The sequence below is a fragment of the Corythoichthys intestinalis genome, chromosome 6, assembly GCF_030265065.1.
Source record: "Corythoichthys intestinalis isolate RoL2023-P3 chromosome 6, ASM3026506v1, whole genome shotgun sequence".
NCBI classification, from domain to species: domain Eukaryota; kingdom Metazoa; phylum Chordata; class Actinopteri; order Syngnathiformes; family Syngnathidae; genus Corythoichthys; species Corythoichthys intestinalis.
In genome coordinates, this window is record NC_080400.1 from 12,170,073 (window position 1) to 12,189,654 (window position 19,582).

At 40.3% G+C, this 19,582-nt stretch overlaps 2 protein-coding genes across 2 annotated transcripts; one reads left to right on the top strand and one right to left on the bottom strand.

Annotated features, from left to right (window-relative positions):
- The first annotated feature begins 2,151 nt into the window (after window positions 1-2,151).
- LOC130917739 (claudin-4-like) lies at window positions 2,152-8,063 on the top strand. The gene is made up of 2 exons (XM_057839404.1): window positions 2,152-2,807; window positions 5,154-8,063. The coding sequence occupies exons 1-2, from the start codon at window positions 2,472-2,474 to the stop codon at window positions 5,493-5,495; spliced, it is 678 nt and encodes a 225-aa protein (XP_057695387.1). The 5' UTR covers window positions 2,152-2,471; the 3' UTR covers window positions 5,496-8,063.
- LOC130917738 (ribosome maturation protein SBDS-like) lies at window positions 6,222-19,475 on the bottom strand. The gene is made up of 5 exons (XM_057839403.1): window positions 19,218-19,475; window positions 18,963-19,092; window positions 18,640-18,840; window positions 13,966-14,130; window positions 6,222-8,713 (listed from the first exon to the last, which is right to left on the bottom strand). Exons 1-5 carry the CDS (start codon window positions 19,346-19,348, stop codon window positions 8,588-8,590), a joined length of 753 nt encoding a protein of 250 aa, XP_057695386.1. The 5' UTR covers window positions 19,349-19,475; the 3' UTR covers window positions 6,222-8,587.
- Window positions 19,476-19,582: the final 107 nt, after the last annotated feature.

Sequence of the window (19,582 nt, forward strand, 5' to 3'; positions counted from 1 at the left end):
TATTGATATTACGATGATGATTGTAATTACGAAGTTTTATCATTTTTACAACAACTAGCTTCTGCTACTGCTGCTAGCCGCCTGTTGCTAATCGTGTTTGAATGCACCGCATAAATCCAAGTGTTACAAGTTTTTATTCGTTTGTTTACAGCTGGGAAATGCTGTTATAAAAGAGAAGACAACTTGACTTGTACGTTGATGGACATATATCGAACATATATCGTTTGCGTTCCACAATGATGATGACAGCTCGACTCCCGGGAGAGGCCGAGAGAGGCAGGAATTGTGACAGACGGTGGTTCGCCGAGATCGCCGTGATCCAACTACGAACTTGTGAACGGTAGCATCTTTGAATATATGCTATTGGAGCTGGAATTACCGAGGACGGGAAAAAAGCACATCTAAATGCCGCCGAGGGCCTCCGTGATGTCGCTATTTGTTCACGAGGCTCCGGAGCTCTGCGGTCTGATATCACATTCTCGTATGCTATTTTTGCAATACTTTTATAAATGTGATTTATTGACCTGTTTTGGAGTGCACCAATCGTTTTAAATAAAACAAGAAATTGAATCATGTCTAAATGTATTACGCATTACCGCTACGTAAATTCCTCCTATTATGGCATGTTTTTCTGCTCGTTATCATTAATAATCAAAATGGCGAAGAAGTGTGTGGCGGTTGGTTGCAGTAACAGAGAAGATAGACGGAGAGACTTGAAGTTCTACCGTATTCTGAGAGACCCGAAGAGGAGAGCGAGATGGACTGCTGTAATTCGACAAGAAATCTGGGCACCAAACGATCCACAGACTATGTAGTCATTTTATATCTGGTAAGATGCATTTAATATATATTTAGAAGATTTTGGGCTGACAACCACAATTAAGATCATTGTGTGACGTTGGTGATTGGGGTCTATATAGTTGCCTCTTTTTCTTTGGGAGTGGAGTTGTTTTGTTGGTGTTGGCGGTAAGCAGAGTAAAAAGAGGGAGAAAAATACAACTTCCTTGTCTAATTTTTCGCCGCCAAGCAAGCGTTACAATATTAATTAAAAATGAATGAAAACTAAATACTATTGAATATGTCATCATTATCATTTTAAAAATTTAAGTGACTGGTAAAAATAGATTATGACTGGATTTTTATGACCCTGTCAGTCAAAATGACAGACAACGAAAATGTCTAGCGCAACCTCTGGGTTCAATACAGATATATGCACCGTTACACCCTTACTTAATATTGTATTCTGGTGTACACATTACTAAAACAGCTCACGCACTCAGCCGGCCCTATCACACCCCTATCTGACCTATCTTCCCTGTTCCAACCCTTTGTTTTAATATCACTATGTCACTCTGTTCATTCTTTCTGACTGTCCTCTTCTGTCCAGCTGCATTTTCTGCACAACACGAAATAAACAACTACAAAGTGTGCCAAACTCCCCTGTGGCATACTAAAATTGTTTCACAGATTTAACATCCTCTGTGTATAAGCAGGACAGGTGAGAAAAAAATCCAACTTCACAATTGTGAAAGTACTTTTCATAAAGTAGGAAAAACCTACAAACTAAACATCTTGACTGCACATAAAAATGTCAACTATCCTCTAAAAAATGCTTAACATATGAAGTGATGTCATCTTTAAATAATCCATAGATTTAGAGAAGTATATAAAATATTAACAAAACCAAATTAATAAAATTAAAACAGAAATACTCTGATTTTGCCCACCCAATAGCAGTCAAATGTTTTTTTGGGAATTATTATAACTTCATTGCATTTGCCTGCCATTACCATTGATCGACATCCAAGTCATTTAAACTGCAAAGACTGACTGTGAATGCTCATGTTTCAGTGCCATTGACAGCGCTAGACGTCCATTCCATTTTGACTGGGAGGGACTGGCAGCAATCATCTGCCAATGAGTGAACTATATTTAAAAGAAAAAAAAAACTGGGTGCAAAACAGAAAGAAAAAAACTGGCTGAGCCTGTTTTTCTGAGTGTCTAGCCTGACAAATAAATGGCTCCCTCTATTGGACAAAACTAATTGACACCCTGACGGCTAAGAACACCAGTGTGACTGCCTGCCAATCTCAGGGAGTCATTCATGCTTGAATATCATTCACCATTTATTATAAATGTGTACTATCAGTACAGTAATAAAGGAAAATTTGCGAACCCCTTTGTCGCAGACCATTGCTGAAAGCCCTTCTTTGTTCGTTTAAACAAACTTGCACATTGTGCTAAAAAACAAAACTTCTCCTTTAAATCAGTTTCTTCCCAGTGAGTAAAAAAGTCCACAGAGGATCTTTTGTCCTGCCTGCCGACTGATTCTATCAGGAAAAGTCAGATTGTTTTGATACGATGTCAGAACAAACAAAGAATTCCTCTCGGGTGGAGCCTTTCTCTGCTCTCTAACCGGTTTGTCATGGCAAACACGGCCTGACGGTGGTTGTCAGGGTTCCACCGTCGACATGCGCAGGCATCTGGAGCTGGCAGGCCTTGGTTTGGCCCTTTCCGGGTGGCTCTGCGCCATTTTGACCCGCTGCACGGCCTTGTGGACGGTGATCGGCACCGTGGACAACTCCACAGCTAGTCTGCCGGTCTATTGGGACGGGGCTTGGCTGGAATGGAACCACTGGGACCTGCTCCAAGACGGTCAGCTGCACTGCTCCTTTTATCAGTCGTTATTGTCGCTTTCTGGAAGCTTCCGAACATGGAGGGCACTCATCATGGCGGCGGTGGGTGCCGGGGCTTTTGCCACGTTGGTGGGCGCAGCTGGTGTCATGTGGTTCCCAAAACGGGGTCAGGTGAGTTAAGCTAGCATCAGAGGATTTTGAATACCCACATACAAGGGTGGGACAAAATAATGGGAATACCTAACATTTTGGCATCATAATTATTGAACATAATTGTTAAAGAATGGCACGAGGAACATTTTAATGAAGTTGAGTGTCTCGTATGGCCAGCAAAATCCCCAAACCTCAACATTATTGAGCATTTATGGTCAGTTTTAGAGTTTCAGCTAAGGCGTCCATGTTCACCGCCATTGTCTCTAAAAGAGTTAGAGGGTATTCTAACTGAAGAATGTCTAAAAATTCCTTTGGAAACAATCCACAAGTTGTATGAATAAATACCTCGGAGATTTGAGGCTGTAATTGTTGCAAAAGACGGACCTACACCATATAAAATTAGTTTTTGTTGATTTTTTTTTTAAGTCTTTCCATTATTTAGTCCAAACCCTGCAGAAAACACTTTGCACTAAAACATTGTTTCTGACTGAATTGACTTGTCCTGTATGGAATCACAAGAATGTCAAAATTGGTGGCAGAGTGGTTAGCACCACCACCTCAGTCCTGAGATTGTTGGTTCAATTCCGGTTCGATTTTGTATGTTCTCCCTTTGCCTACATGGGTTCTCTTCGGGTACTCCGACTTCCTCCCACATCCCAAAAACATACATTGTAGGCTGATTGAACACTCCAAATTGTCCGTAGATGTGAGAGTGTGCATGAAGGTTGTTGCCCTGCAACTGGCTGGCAACCAGTTCAAGGTGTACCCTGCTTCCTGCCCGTTGTTACCTGGGATAGGCTCCAGCACCCTCCTAAGGATAGGCGTTCAGAAGATGAATAAATAGAAAGAGAAATAAAGGAATGAAAATATAAAGGTATCCAGGGTGTCCCACAATTAATGTCACACCATCCAAGCATCCATAGCATGAAAACAACAAATCAAACAGTCACGATTTATTTACAGATGTATTCCGCCTTCTCCCTGAGACAGGCCCCCAAAGTCCATGTTTATCTGCGGCAAAACTAACTATCAGCAGTTTCAGTGAAAAAAAACTGGTCATGCTTGCAAGCATATCAGAATATTGCATTAAGCGAGATGCATACTGACTTCAGTGATCTTCCAGGAAGAGACTAACAAGATGGCGCCAGCAACGTCCGAAGTCATTCTGACCAGAAAGGTCCGAGCTGCCTGGTCCAAGATCAGTGACTGTGATCAACAGTAACAGATAGCCTCTACTTTTGAGAAAAACCTAACAGTATGAATTTGCAACCCTGTTACTGTGATCATCAGTAACAGCTAGCTTCCACACTTGAGAAAAAGCTAACATAGTACAGATTTGCAACCCTGTTACCTGCAACCCTTTTACTGTGTTAATCAGTAACAGCTATAGCTTCTACTCCTGAGACAAAAAACTGACATTAGTATAGATTTGCAAATGTTTAATCAGTGGTAAAAGCTTTTACTTCCGAGAAAAATCTAACATCAATACGGATTTGTAACCCTAACTGTGATTCGCAGGAAGAGCTGACATCAATACGGATTTGTAACCGTTACTGTGATTAGCAGTAACAGTAACTTCAACTCTGAGAAGGCGCTAAGATTAGTACAGATTTGAAACCGTTACTGTAACAATACGTCATGGCTAATTTATACTTCCGAGAAATGCTACTATTAGATTTAAATCCTGTTATTGTGATACCTATAACAGTTAGCGTCCACTCATGATAAAAAGCAAACATTAGTATACATTTGCAGCCATTACTCCGATCATCAGTAACAGTTAGCTTCTACCCTGAGAAAACTCTAACATTATGGATATGCACGCTTCTTAACGTGATTATACTGTAAATAACAGATAGCTCTAACTCCTGCGAAAACACTATCAATAGTAAGAGTTAGCTTCTACCCTGAGAAAACGCTTACAACATGGATATTATTCACCCTTCTTATTGTGATTATAAATAACTGCTAGCTCTAACTCCTGCGAAAACACTAATAGTACAAATTAACTTTTACTCTTGGTGAAAAAGCTAAAAATAATAAAGATTGGCAATCCTATTACTGTGATGACTTGCTTCTACTCCTGAGAAAAAGCTAAAATTGTTAGATTTACAACACTGTTAACAGGACTTGTTTAAAAAACTGAGCTTCTACTTATAAGAAAAAAAGCTAACTTTAGTATGGACTTGCAACCCTGTTAGTGATAATGCTAAATATTACGATTATCAAATGAATCAAGCACGCTTTTTTTATATGGATCTGCAAACTGACTTTGATGAATTGTAGCAGAAAACCAGATGCGTGAAGGCTTATTTTTCCAAGAATGCTGAAGCCAAAATATCCTTTAATTCTTCAATGACCCAGGTCAAGGTGTTCTCCGGGGCAGCGTACATCTTATCAGGAGTCCTGATTCTGATTCCAACCGCCTGGACCTGCCACCACACCAGCCAGCCGCTGGAGGGAGCGACGCACCTGAAAAGGGACTGGGGACCGGCGCTTTACTTGGGATGGGTCGCCTTTGGGCTCATGATGGTTGGTGGGGCCGTGCTCACCACGCTGTGTCCCACCACTGAGGAGGTATCAACCAGGGCTATTGAAGGTCCGACACCTCCATACCCTGAGGATGAGGTGATGCACCCCCTCAGCAGTATCAACAGGGCCACCTTTACACATAACCAGTACCAACATAGATCCATGCCCGTCTGACGTGCAGGATGCGGGTATCCATCCTTTAGTTTTCTAAAGGGCTTGGCTTTGTTTTGTGAAGGTGAGTTGAGTTTGGGCTGGATTTGTCACGGCTCAATCAAAGGTCAATAACACTGAAATGTGCATGGAGGAATATCTAAGGCTAGGTTCATACTACAGGTCTTAATGCACGAATCCGATTTTTTCGTTTTTTCCCACTCGAGTCATGCATTAACTTGTCGGTCTGAAAGGGACAAGTCTCATAGAATTGGACTATTTCAAATCCAATCTGAGTCACTTTCGTATGTGGTTCAAATCCGATCTGAGTCACATTTTTTCAGAACGTGACTGGCGGTCTGTACTGTCAAGACTCCCAAATCGGAATTCATGCAGCAATTACGTCAGCAAAGAGAAAGAGGCACGGAGGACGGCAGCCATGCAGGCTTCTTTCAAGCACGAAGCGGGCTTGACCAAGCGGGTCTCTTTGCTGATCTCGGACTGCAAATTAGTGCGCACGCGTGATACTTGAACTGTATCAGTGAACAAAGGCAGTCTGAACGGGCATGCCAAAAAAACAGATATGGCAAAAAAATGCATTAATTAAGACCTGTAGTATCAACCAAGCCTAAGTCTGCTATACTGTGAATTCCGTTTTACCGTTATAAGCCCTCCCACTCAAAATGGATTAGACGTCTAGAGCTATCAAGAGTAATGAAAAATGAGCATCAACAGCCAGTCCTCTTAGTTTTTATGAATTGGATGTCTCTCGTTGTCAACGGCAGGCAATTAGTTAAACATGGAGGACCAAATGGGACAGAGAGAAATCTCTAAACACATCTTTAAATGTGTCATTGATTTAAATTGGCATTTAATAAATGTTATTAATTGTGTCATTAAATCATTAAAATACAAGCTCATTTAATGTAAAAACATATACCGTAATTTTCGGACTATTAGCCGCCGCCCACCAACTTTGACATGAAAACGGCATTTGTTCATAGATAAGCCACACTTGATTATAAACCGCAGCTGTCCACATTGTGTTATGGGATGTTTACATCAAAAGATATTGATCGGTAACACTATTTGACAGCGGCATCATATGACTGTCATAAGACCAAATGAACCACAATGAAGCTTTGAACCAATTAGCTGCCAAGATTCATTGCTTCAAGAAGGTTCATTTGGCCACCACTGCTCCCTTGGGGGGAGACAGTCAACCTCTACTGCCACCTGCTATTAACACTGTTGTTGTCCATGCCTCCTAGCATGCATTGCAGCGCTACAGATGTTAATTCAATCAAAATTCATGTTCTGGGCTAAATATTTCTTCAGTTACTGTTCCAGTTGTTTCATTATTTGCTAGTATTTGGTAACACTTTATTTGACAGTGGCGCCATAAGACTGTCATCAGACAATCATAATTATGACATGACACTGTCATGAGCATTTATGAATGCTTATAAAAGATGTCATTTAGTGTTATCTGGCAAATTATCTCACCTTTGAATGGATGTAAAAGATCCAAGCTGGACATAAATGGAGTGAGTGACAGAATTTGCCGGATGACACTTAATGACATAAGCATTTAGTAATATCCAAGATAGTGTCATGTCATAATTATGACAGTCTTATGACAGTGTTATGACGCCGCTGTCAAATAAAGTGTTACCTATTAACCCATATAAATCAACTAATTAGCTACATTGGAGTACAAGCCGCAGTATTCAAAATGAAGGAAAAAAGTAGCTGCTTATAGTCCGAGAATTACGGTATAAATGTTTTACTATATAACGACCTATTTCATGGACATATGTTGCTATGTTGTATGAATTTTATTTTATTTTTTATTGAAATCATTGGCTGCCATGGATGACACAAGATGCCCAAGTCATTTTACAATTTTTGCAGATATTGTATTTTATTTATAACCCCCCCACCTATAAATTCAATTTTGTTTGCAGGATTTCTTTTTTTAAGCAGAATTTTACTTACCGTACTTTATTTCACTTTTTTTTTGGCCACTTTTTTTTCCTGAACAAAATGTCATGATTTTATTTTAAAAGCAGATTTTCCCTTGTTTTGCATGATTTCGCTTTTTTTAAGCAGTTTTATTTTTTTAAACCTCAAGTCAAAATGGATTGGACATCTAAAACAGTTATGGGCATTGAAACATGAGCATCCACAGTCTGTCCTCCAAGTTTAAATCAATTGGACGTCTATCTTTGTCAATGACAAGCAATGAGTAAAATACCATGAAATGCATGTATTGTATGGAAAAACACTGAAATTGTGACTGTTATAATTGTATTTATTTCATTTTTCTAATGTGAAATGTGTCACTAGAATGTACTGTTTACGGTTTACTTAAAAAATAAGGTGTTAATAAATCAGAATTATTGATAGAATTCGGGTATATTGTCTCCTTCTTTATTATTGTTGTTTCTTCTACAAGTATTTTTGCTCCTAAAAGTAGACCATTATTCTATTCAAATTACATTTTTGCAACATTTACACTTAATATTTCCTTAAATTACAACTTCGCCATCATTCATATCATGGTAATATTTGTAATTTTACAGTCATGAAATATATTAATTTTTCCCCAAACATTACTTTATTCTTTTAAAACGACTTTACATGTGGAATTCTTTACATATAGTTTGTCGGCTCATACACGTGATTTGAACATTTATCAATGTCGTAAATACACATTCTGTTAATAAAGTGTCTTTTTTTTCTTTCCGTGGTGCGTGAGTGACTTAATAAAGATTTTTCTTAACCAAACGGTGCCATTTAATTAAAATATAAATGTTATTAACTGTCTTGCTGCCATTGACGGCGCTAGACATCCAATCCATTTTGACTCAGATGGGCGAATTAACATTTGTTGGCACTGAAAAATGAGCTTTCTTAGCTAGTGCTCTCAGTTTAAATGAATTGGACATCCATTGTTGTCAGTGGCAGGCAATCAGTTAAATATGCAGTTATATTTATCTGTTGTAATTAAAAGATAAACGGGCTTGTAGCGTTGAGATTAAACATACAATAGCAGTTTATTGACTGAATTAGTGGCAATGGTCTTTGTTTTTTTTTCTTTCTTTAAGATTTTGTTACAGCTTCTCGTCACCTTCCTCCACATCCTTCAGACTGATGACCTCCACAGAGCCTCGACCTTTGGTTTCACAGCGAATCAGCTCGCCGAGCTCCCTGTAGCAGCCAGGATCCACCAGACACACCTGAAAAAGAAACAAATCAAGTAGGGGTGTGATAAAATATCGAAATGGTGATATATCGTGATACTTTGTATCCCAAAAGGTTATCGATATGCTCCTGCCAAGAATCGAGATATCGTTTTAAAAAGGTGTCACTGTTTAAAAAAAAAAAAAAAAGGAACCAACAAGTTTCTACCAAAATCTTCCACCATAATTGTGTCTCAGGTAACTGTAAAGGCCGAGTTATACTTCCGTGTCAGACCTGCGCCGTCAAGGAAGACCCGAGTTACGACCCTGTGCCGTAGCCTGACGCGCTCCTCTCGAATTTTCTAACCTTCACGTCGCGTAGACGTGTATGATGTGGCGAAAACGGACTGTGATTGGTCCGCTCAGACTGTTGTTTCTGGTTCAGCGCGAAATCACCGCCATTGTAGAATAGAATCAAACATTTTTCTACACGCATAAATGGACCAAGCCGACGGGCGATTCATCGAAGAGCAAGTCTCATCAAGACATTATTATGATTGCCAAATGGCAAGGTCGGCGATTAAAAAAAAGAAGAACCACCGAGACGTGTGTGTTCGGAATCCAGTGGCCACACGAAGCGGTGACCCAGTCGGCCAAAAACTGCCAACTTTTTATCACTTTATGTCGTATTTTTGGTTGGTGCACTTCATCATTTATTGTGTACATATGTTTGCTGTGAGTCTGTGACTTATTCACGTGTCACACTTCAAGTATATGAAGAATAAAGCACACATTTGGTGTCAAGAGTTGTTTTGATCTTTAATTTTCAATAACAGACAGTTCACACACGATACATCATCACTGTTTGAGAGTGCCTCGGTGCTTTTTATGATAACGTTAAAATCAAGGCTCCCAACGCAGTTTGGGAAGTTCCATAGACGCCAGAAATCTTCTATGGCTTCCCACCGGCTGGTTGTAGGACACGGCAAACAAATCAGGCTGGAGGGCTTTGCAGACCTTGGACGCAGTGCACGACGCCAGTTTGAAGCTAGCCGCCACAGCTAGCTCTCTCCACCCGAACTCTGTGTGCGGCATCAAAAGTCGGCCAGACCGCCTCAAAACCGTTATCTGCGTCGCCTGCCCCTCAACATTTGTATGTTCAACATTTATTCAATGTTGATGAGCAGAAGATTTATATTCAAGAGTTCCATCTTGCATTGTTTATTTTTTCTCCGTTAAACTAGACTAGCGGAAGTCAACAAGCATGCCCCAAAACCGCACAAACATAACGCCACACCCCTCTAGTGGCTTGGCGGTGAATTACAGAGCAACGCGTTCCCTCACCGCAAAACTATCGAATGTCGAATGACGCCGTAGTCGCTGCGCCGTCACCGCAACACGGGAGTATAACTCAGGCTTAAGGCTGCATTGATGGTGCTCGACGCTCAATTCATTTAGACTGGGAACTAGAGGTGGGAATCATTGGGCACCTAACGATTCGATTACGATTCAGAGGCTCTGATTCGATTATAAATCGATTATTGATGCACCACAACCCCCACCTCCCCCCGCTTTTAATTTTTTGTACACTAGTTCCAAAAATGGTTCAAAAATCCTCTCAGGCTAAACAAACTACTATTTCAGTATCAAGTTAACAGTTAAAAACTGTAAATAAAATACTCAAGTCCCCATTCTGTATCGGCAGCTTTAAACTACATTCAATTAATTTAATGTTGTGAATTAAGTTTAAGTTTTTAAAATTGCTCCCGTTATTCCATAATTTCCCTTCTGTCTACCTTCGACGTGAAATTTTTAAAACGGTTTCATCATTTAAAAGATAGATTCAAGTCAAGATTTTGCCAATTTTTTTCTTTTTCTTTTTAAGATAAAAAGTAATTAGGTTCGCTACAACAGTGCCTTCTGGAGAAGTCTACTGCTTTAAGACAGTGCTTCTCAATTATTTTCTGTTACGCCCCCCCCAAGGAAGACGGAAATGTTTTGCGCGCCCCCCCCCCAAACTCTCTGCCGCCACGGTAAATAGTATCATTTGTCTATAAAATTACTATTATAAGTACGCCTCTGACTAACATTGTGTCCTTTTTTACGATTAAAGAAGAAAAAAGTAACATATCAATTTATTATAAACTTTTTCAACGTTGTTTTGTTTGTAACAGAAAATACTTAACTCGCATCAATTTGCCTGATTTAAAAAAAAAAGTTACATCCAAGCTGTAAAAATACACTCAAGGTACATTTTTGACCATTTGATACTGAAAAATAAAATGTAATAAAATCAGTAAATAACAAATTCAAATTGATTAGAAACATTAACTCATGAGGACAATATGCCAAAAAATTTGACCGAAAAAACAAAACTGAATAAAAGGAAAAAAAAGTGTCTTTGGACAGAAGGACAATTTTTATTTTTGCTGCTCACAGTATCACCTCCTTTGCAATGGTGTGGTGTTATTTAGCACCGAGCATGCTAACAGTGCTCACTGGTTTGCTGATATAACACGGACAAAGCGGGACGATTGTTGGCAATATTCGGCACGTTTTCGCTGAAAAAGACGTGACGATCCCAAGCCGAAAATGGCACTTCTTGGGCGGAATCGTGAGACCCGGAGAAGACAGTGGGTCGCTGCTTGAGTCCGGCCGGAAAACGGCTTTCAAAAACGGCGCACACTTCTTCATATCTGTTTTCTGTGTGCTCTTGTTTAGTTCAAAAATACTGCGCACACTCTGAAAATGAGAGCGCCACTGCCACCCACTGAGTGGATGTGCAAGTACACGTTATTCTACTACGGCAAAAAAAAAAAAAAGAGCATGTTTCCCGAGGTCACATGTGCCACCCCTGGCATCGCTCTGCACCCCCCGGTGGGGGGCGCACCCCACTATTTGAGAAGTACTAATTTAAGATGGCGCCTGTTTACTAGCGTGGGAAAGTGTCATTTCGCATCTAGTTCTTGGTATATGATCTAACACGGCCGTCGTTTGTCATTTCACATCTAGTTCTAGATATAGACCCCACTCACATGACGTCACAACCATGCCTCCGCGCCATATTGTCCGTCAGCTCGTCGTGTTTACGCATTACCGCTACGTAAATTCCTCCTATTATGGCGTGTTTTTCTGCTCGTTAACATTAATAATCAAAATGGTGAAGGCGTGTGTGGCGGTTGGTTGCAGTAACAGAGAAGATAGACGGAGAGACTTGAAGTTTTACCGTATTCCGAGAGACCCGGAGAGGAGGGCGAGATGGACTGCCGCAATTCAACGAGAAAACTGGGCACCAAACGATCACCACAGATTATGTAGTAGTCATTTTATATCTGGTAAGATGCATTTAATATATATTTAGAGGGTTTTGGGCTGACAACCACAATTAAGATCATTGCGAGGCTAATCGCCAACAACATACAGTTTCAAATTGAAGATGTTTGTTTCTTCCGCCATCATTATTTTTTGAATAATATTTAGCTGGTACCAAGTGAAAGAAGCTGGCCTCGTCTCCGGATCATCGGTTAAACAGGGGTGTCCAAACTTTTTGCAAAGGGGGCCAGATTTGGTGTGGTAAAAATGCGGGGGGCTACCTTGGCTGATTTACGTAGAACAATATATTTAAACAAATTTTAGCAAGCCCTTCTGTGTGTCACATTTGCTTATTATTATTATTTTTAATTCATAATTTCAACAATCTCGCCTTTGTGGCGTTCTCTTTTGACACTCGGGCTCTTGCGAAATACTGCTGCTGTGAAATTAAACTAGCTTCAAGTTGCTAAATTTCTCGCTGCGTATCTTCCCTGTAATGTTGTACATGTCAGCGTGTCTTGTTTGGCAAAATCGCGTCACATCGAACTCTTTGAAAACAGCGACTGTCTCTTTGCAAATGAGGCAGACACAGTTGTTGAGTATTTTATTGAAGAAATAGTCCAATATCCACCTATCCTTGAAGCGTCGGCCATCGCAGTCAACTTTTTTTTTTTGATTGATTGTCGCCATTTTAGAAAATTGGAAGTAAAGGGTCACACGGGGTAATGTTGCTTAACGTGCTGCTCTTAAAGTTTTTCAAAGTTTCGTGAGAATAGGCGGAGTTTCTGTGGACAAGATAGTTGTAGATATCAGGGTAGCAGATGTCAGGCAGAGACGGCGAAGACAGCGGGTCGAAAAATATCGATTTAGGCATCATATATGGATCTGGCGAATGGATAGACTGAAGCTTTTCCACATAACGCCTTTTATGCAACGCATTCAATGAGTTTACAGCGTCTGAAAGCACCGGGGCTTCCATGAATTGCACTATAAATTGCATGATAAATTGAAACCATTGAGAATACGGATAAACACTGACGGACAATATGGCGGCCGGATACAGCGACACATCATTCTGTGACGTTGGTGAGTAGGGTCTATATGTGATATCTACCATAGCCGTATGTTGCCGTATATTTGTAGCAACTAGCAACTGGGCGCTGTTTGTAGCGGCTGACGGCCGCAGTCAGGTATTATTGTTTTTTTTTTATCTAGCGGCATGAGATGAACATGATATTTCCTCTCGGTCCGTTCCTCATTGCGTCTCGAAGACCGAATTGACTGTGTTTTATTTCCGCTTTACCTGGTATAATTCAATAATCGGAATTTGGATGTTTGTGAATCGTTCTCGAATCTTCAGCGGCCGAATCGTGAATTATCCAAGAATCAGAAATTTCGCACGCCTCTTCTGGTAACGTTTATTCATTCGAAACCAGAGCATTTACAGTTATTCTGTCCGATTTTACAGGTAATTTCCTGTTGAGTTGTAGTCACTCCCTATTCATTTGGGTGATTCCCAGGTCACTTCCTTTTCTGTAACTCAAAGTAAGCAGGAAGTGACCCATAAAATACCCCAAAATCATAAGGAAGTAACTGAAAATCAACTGGCCCAAAATTACCTCATTGCCTGGCATTGGCTGTCACTGACGGCCATAGACGTTCAATCCATTTGAAGTGGGAGGGATGGCAGCGAATGAACGAATGTTCATTCGCTGCCACCCTCCCAGTTCAAATGGATTGGACGTCTACTAGTCATAAACTCATTCCAATTCACAGAAGAAGCTTGTTTTTCTGTTCATTAGTTGTTTGTAGAATATCCTAGAATGATTTCCTGAGCAATGTATCAATATTCGTTGTATCGCCATATCGTTAGATCGTTATCGTGAGTTTTGTGTCGCAAATCGTATCGTATCGTGAGGTACCAAGAGGTTCCCACTCCTAAAATCAAGCATATTCCCTTGACGACATTGAGAGGCAGGGTGGTCGGCCAAACTCACAATCTCAAGGTTTTCTTCAAAGTCTTCGCTCTCGATGACCTGTAGGAGAGGTTTGACCTTCTCCTTGAGCCGCTTGGCCTCTTTGCCCGGGAGCAGGAGCCGCAGCCTCATGTGGGCCCGCTGGATCTGCATGGTTTCCTTTAGCTGCTTGATCACCTCCAGCGCCTGCAAGTAAGACAAAACAACGGCCTTTAGAATCATAAAAACATCAAGTCTATAGACTATAGGCTATAGACCCTACTCACCTACGTCACAAAATGGGCGTGTCGCTGTTTCCGGCCGCCATATTGTACCTCTTTTTCAGACCTATTCTCATTGTTTTCAATTAGTCGAGCAAGTTATAGAGCAATTCATGGAAGCCCCGGTGTTATCTGACGCTGTAAACTCATTGGATCCGTTGCATAAAAGGCGTTACGTGGAAAAGCTTCAGTGTATCCATTCGCCAGATCCGTATTTGATGCCTAAATCGATGTTTTTCGACCCGCTGGCTTCGCCTGACATCTGGTATCCTGATATTTACAACTATCTTGTCCGCACAAAATCAGCCTATTCTCACGAAAGTTTGAAAAACTTTAAGAGCTTGGAGGCTTATAAATGCTACGTTGCTGGTTGGGTGAAACAGGTCCTCGTACACGAAAATTCGGCAGGAATCTTGTGCTCGGAAGGTGAGTTGCGAAATTTTCAATTCAAAATCTTTTGTTCTTGCTAACATCCACTGTCGAGTCTAATGTATTTCATATCATTTGTCAATGGAGCTAGGGCTTTTAATGTTTATATGGTTTAGCGATAGCACTCTCACTATATACATATATAATACGTAATAAATATGAAGTGCGATAGCACTACTCCAGATTGTCCCTAGTTGAATTTATTTTTTGGCTTTTGACCTCAATAGTGAAATTGTAAATTAATTGTATGACAACTGTCTGATTATCCCCTTATAATTATATATTTTCAGGTAGTTCGTTCACAACGTCTGAGTGTATGTTGTCGGCGATTAGCCTAGCAATGATCTTAATTGTGGTTGTCAGCCCAAAACCCTCTAAATATATATTAAATGCATCTTACCAGATATAAAATGACTACTACGTAATCTGTGGTAGTCGTTTGGAGCCCAGTTTTCTCGTCGAATTGCAGCAGTCAATCTCGGTCTCCTCTTCGGGTCTCTCGGAATACGGTAAAAATTCAAGTCTCTCCGTCTATCTTCTCTGTTTTTGCAACCGACCGCCACACACGACTTCACCATTTTGATTATTAATGTTAACGAGCAGAAAAACACGCCATAATAGGAGGAATTTACGAAGCGCTAATGCATTAACATGACTAGTATCCGGACAACATGGCGCGGGGGCGTGGCTGTGACGTCACGTGAGTAGGGTCTATACATTACGGTAATGAAGAACATTTACCAAAGCTGGATTAAAGTGTACATGGCTCTAAAAAGCATGTTTATTTCATATTCAATCAAAAGGCACAATTCAGCAATGTCAGGACGGGAACCGAGTATGATGTCAATCACCTGTAAGTGTGGATACATACCTGTCAAGTTGTACGGTTTCGAGCACTTATTTTCAAATGTGTACGCCGTACGTTCAAAATCTGTACGTTTTTCGTGCATTACGTTTTTTTTCTCAGTTCGGATTTTGTCACCGTTTCGGCAACGAGACAATGTGCGTTACTATGCCTTACGTTGGTTTAATGACGCGAGAAAAGTCAGAGACACTGAGAAATGCTTGTTGTGACACTGTAGCAAACGCGATGCTAGGCTAGGTGGCTCCAATATTTCCTGACAGTAGCTGACAGCCTACAATCTACGCCTAGGTATCGCATGCATATAGAACTACATGTGAAATGACACATTGGTAAACACAGCCGCCATTTTAAAGCAGTAGACTTCTCAGAAAGGCTCTGTTGTAGTGAACTTTCCTAGCTGACCTAAGTAACTTTTCATCTAAAATACTCCTAAATCGGCAAAATCTTGACTTGCATCTATCTTTCAATGATGAAAATTTTAAAACTTTCACATGTCGAAAGTAGACAGAAGGGAACTAATGCAAAAACGGGAGCAATTTTAATGGTTGATTCACAACATTAAATGACTTCCAAACATAGCAAAGGTTACTATGTTTTTTTAAATTTTTGTAAATTTATTAATTTCTGTGTGGCGCTTTAGCTTAAGAAAATCCACCAATAAAGCTTTTGAAAACCGTTCATAAGAAAAAAAAATGTTTCATTGAGGTACAGTGGGTACACTGTATTTCATTTGTAAAATACATGTTAAAATCTTTGGCATTGGGATTGCTTTTCTCTTTAGCACAGGACTTCTTTCTTTAAGAAAGAAAGCTGACCAATACACGGGGTCTCAAAGGCAAATTGCTGTTGGATTATCTTTAAATACCCGCTACTTTTTGATAGGGCTGGGCGATATGGCCTAAGTACGTATCACGATAAATTGAGCAGATTTACCTCGCTAACGATAAATGACGATAAATTCGCCCAAGCAAACTGTTATATAATTTGAAAATTTGAATCAATGCATGGAATACAAATTAACAGTTTCTCGTTAAAATTATTTACCAGCTTTCAATTTAACAATTGCACATGCAGTCTAAACATTAAGTATTAAAAAAAATCTTGTAAACAATAAGAATTCTTGTGTGAACATTTATAACAGCTTGTATGACTTGAAAAATATCATCACTTGAATTTCATTAAATTCATTCCGCATTGTTATACACTAGATAGTGGCATACGTTTAGATATTTAGAATAGATACAAATACGACACATCCACCCGCCCCCCAGAAATTATACTTAATTAAAAAATAAAATGTTTCACAAACCTTTCTTTTATTCGGCTCAATTATTTACATCTTATGATTTTGGAAATCCTTACAGTATGCAATAAATAATATTACTGTTCCCAAGCACTGTGCTTACTGTATTGTAATTTTTACAAAAAATAAACAATAGTAGTTACTCCCCGTCATCTAGGACGAGCCACTTACAAGACTAGCACTGTCGTGTATTACAAATACTGCTTTGAACACATCTTCACAGACAAAAGCAATGACACAGGCTTAAAGAGGTCAACTTTAATTGTGTATATCACACTTAATGACGACACGATCTCCTGGTTGAAATAGACGACATCCACTTAATTCTATTGAAGATATGTAATGCTGAGGCAATTTGTCAACTTTACTTTTAAAAGGAAACGTGCACTGTTTATCCAGTAGATGGGGCTCTTGCAGTGCGTCAAACAGTGATTCAATTTAGGGCAATTGTCTTAAAAGTGGTTCATTTTTTCAGAAAGCCTCGGTTTTTCCATCCCTATTTGGAACCCGTCAAGAGTTTACTTAATGTCGGGTGAAAGTTTGGCGAAGCTAACTTAAGCCCGACTTCATCCCGTTTACTTGTAGCGTTAGCTGCTAGCGTTAGCCTACCGGGCTTCTGTTTGATTGGCTTCCTGAAAACCATGTGACTCCAAACGTAAGCACACTGTCTGCTTTCTTAAAGGGGAATGAACATAGCCGAACAACACAGAGTCAAAGCGGGATGAAAAGACTATATTTTCTTCTTTTATTAAATTACCGAATTTACCGACATGGTCAAAATTACGTCGGTCATCGTGAAGAATTTCGGTAACGGTAAATTTTCGGTTTACCGCCCTGCTCTACTTTTTGAGCAGAATTCTAGCTTTGTATAGGCTAATGTTCCTATTGTTGAAAGCACAAAAGTGTGTAATAAACAACTGGCAAATTTATATTTTGCATTTTGTTTTTTCCTGTACCGAAAATGAACCGAACCATGACCTCAAAACCGAGGTACGTACCGAACCGAGATTTTTGTGTACCGTTACAACCCTGAGATACTTTACATCCCAAAAAGTTATCGATATGCTCATGCCAAGAATCGAGATATAGTTTTAGAATGGTGTCAATGTTTAAATTTAAAAAAAAAAAAATCTTCCATCTTCTATGGCAGCCATTGACGGCACTCGACGCCCAATCCATTAAGACAGGGCGAACGTTCATTCGAAACCATAGCATCCGATTTTCGGGGCATTTACAGGTCACTTTCTGTTGAGTTTGAGTCACTGGCAATTCATTCCCGGGTCGCTTCCTGTTCAGTAACTCAAAATCAAGACGAAGTGACCCTGAAATACCCCAAAATCAACAGGAAGTGACTGTAAAATCAACAGGTATGGCCTAAAATGGCCCAAAAAAAGGACTTTGTTGCTTAGCTGCCACTGACGGCCATAGAGGTGGGAGGGGCCGGTTTGAAGTGGGAGGGGTTAATTCGCTGCCAACCCTCCCAGTTCAAATGGATTGGGAGTCTACTGGTGACAAACTTACAGCAGAAGGATGAAAATAGTTTGTTTTTCTGTTTGTTATTTTGTAGAATGATTTCGTGACCAATGTATCGATAGTCGTTGTATCGCCATATCGTGAGATCATCGTTATCGTGAGCTTTGTATCGCAAATTGTATCGTATCGTGAGGTACCAAGAGGTTCTCACTCCTACTCATGATGCATTAAAATCCGGGGGGAGCTAGCCCCGGACTGTACGGCCCTGTTTGGACTGTCCTCGAAACCCCTGAATGAGTGTGTAGGTGCAGCTTTGTTTTTTTTTCCCCAAGTAGGTGCTGCACATGCCCCAACTACATGTTTACCTGCTGCTTGGTGCTCTTGTTAGTGTTGACCGAATAATGGATATCCTTCATGCCGCGCTCGATCAGGCTGACCGTGTACGGCCTCTTGGTGTCGGGGTTAACGCACTTGTCTGCAACTATGGTGGCGATGTCCCTGAACATAGTCTCCAGCTGACACTGCCGCTCCTTGTCTGACACCTGAAGCTCCCCTTTGGCTAGAATCTGTACAGATTGAACATTAAGGTGATGAAATTCATTAACAGAGACTGCCGTTGATGGACGACTGGACGTCCATCGCCATCATTGGCTGTGAATGAGTGAAGATGTAGGGATTGTTACTGTACCAGCTTGCAGATTTCTGTCAGGTTATCTGTGCCGAAAGCTTTGACCAAATCGTCCTTTTTAGCCACCTGCCCTTTAGAGACATTGACGAAAACTGAATTTGTCTGCAAAACCTCATCCAGATCTTTCTCCCTGCAGACAAAAACACGTGACATTTTTACCTTTAACATTTGGCTTGCTTCGGTTCTTGCTTTGGCTAAAAGAAAATGGTTGATATAAACATTTTGAGAATGTAGGGCAAATTAAAATCAACTTACGCCCCAGAACGCCAGCTGAGAACTTTGTTCTTGTAGCAAGCAATTTCGAAGCGTTTACCTCCTTTCTTCATCCGCACCACCGCCACGTTCGTGAGGCGTATTTGGTTCGTCGGTGTGAATATGTTGGACATGTTCGACGTCTAACTACTAATTTTGTTGAAAATAAAACTGTTGTCAAAACAACTCCACGTCTGTGACGTCCTTTTCCCTGTCTTACAACAATTGTAGTCCGTCAAGAAACAGCAACGGTAAGCTAGAGTTCCGCCTTGTTATAGAACCAACCGAACTACAGTACTGTGTTTAATAACATTTAATGAAACTAAATTTCATTAACATTCAGTTACATTTTTATAAATGTATAAAAC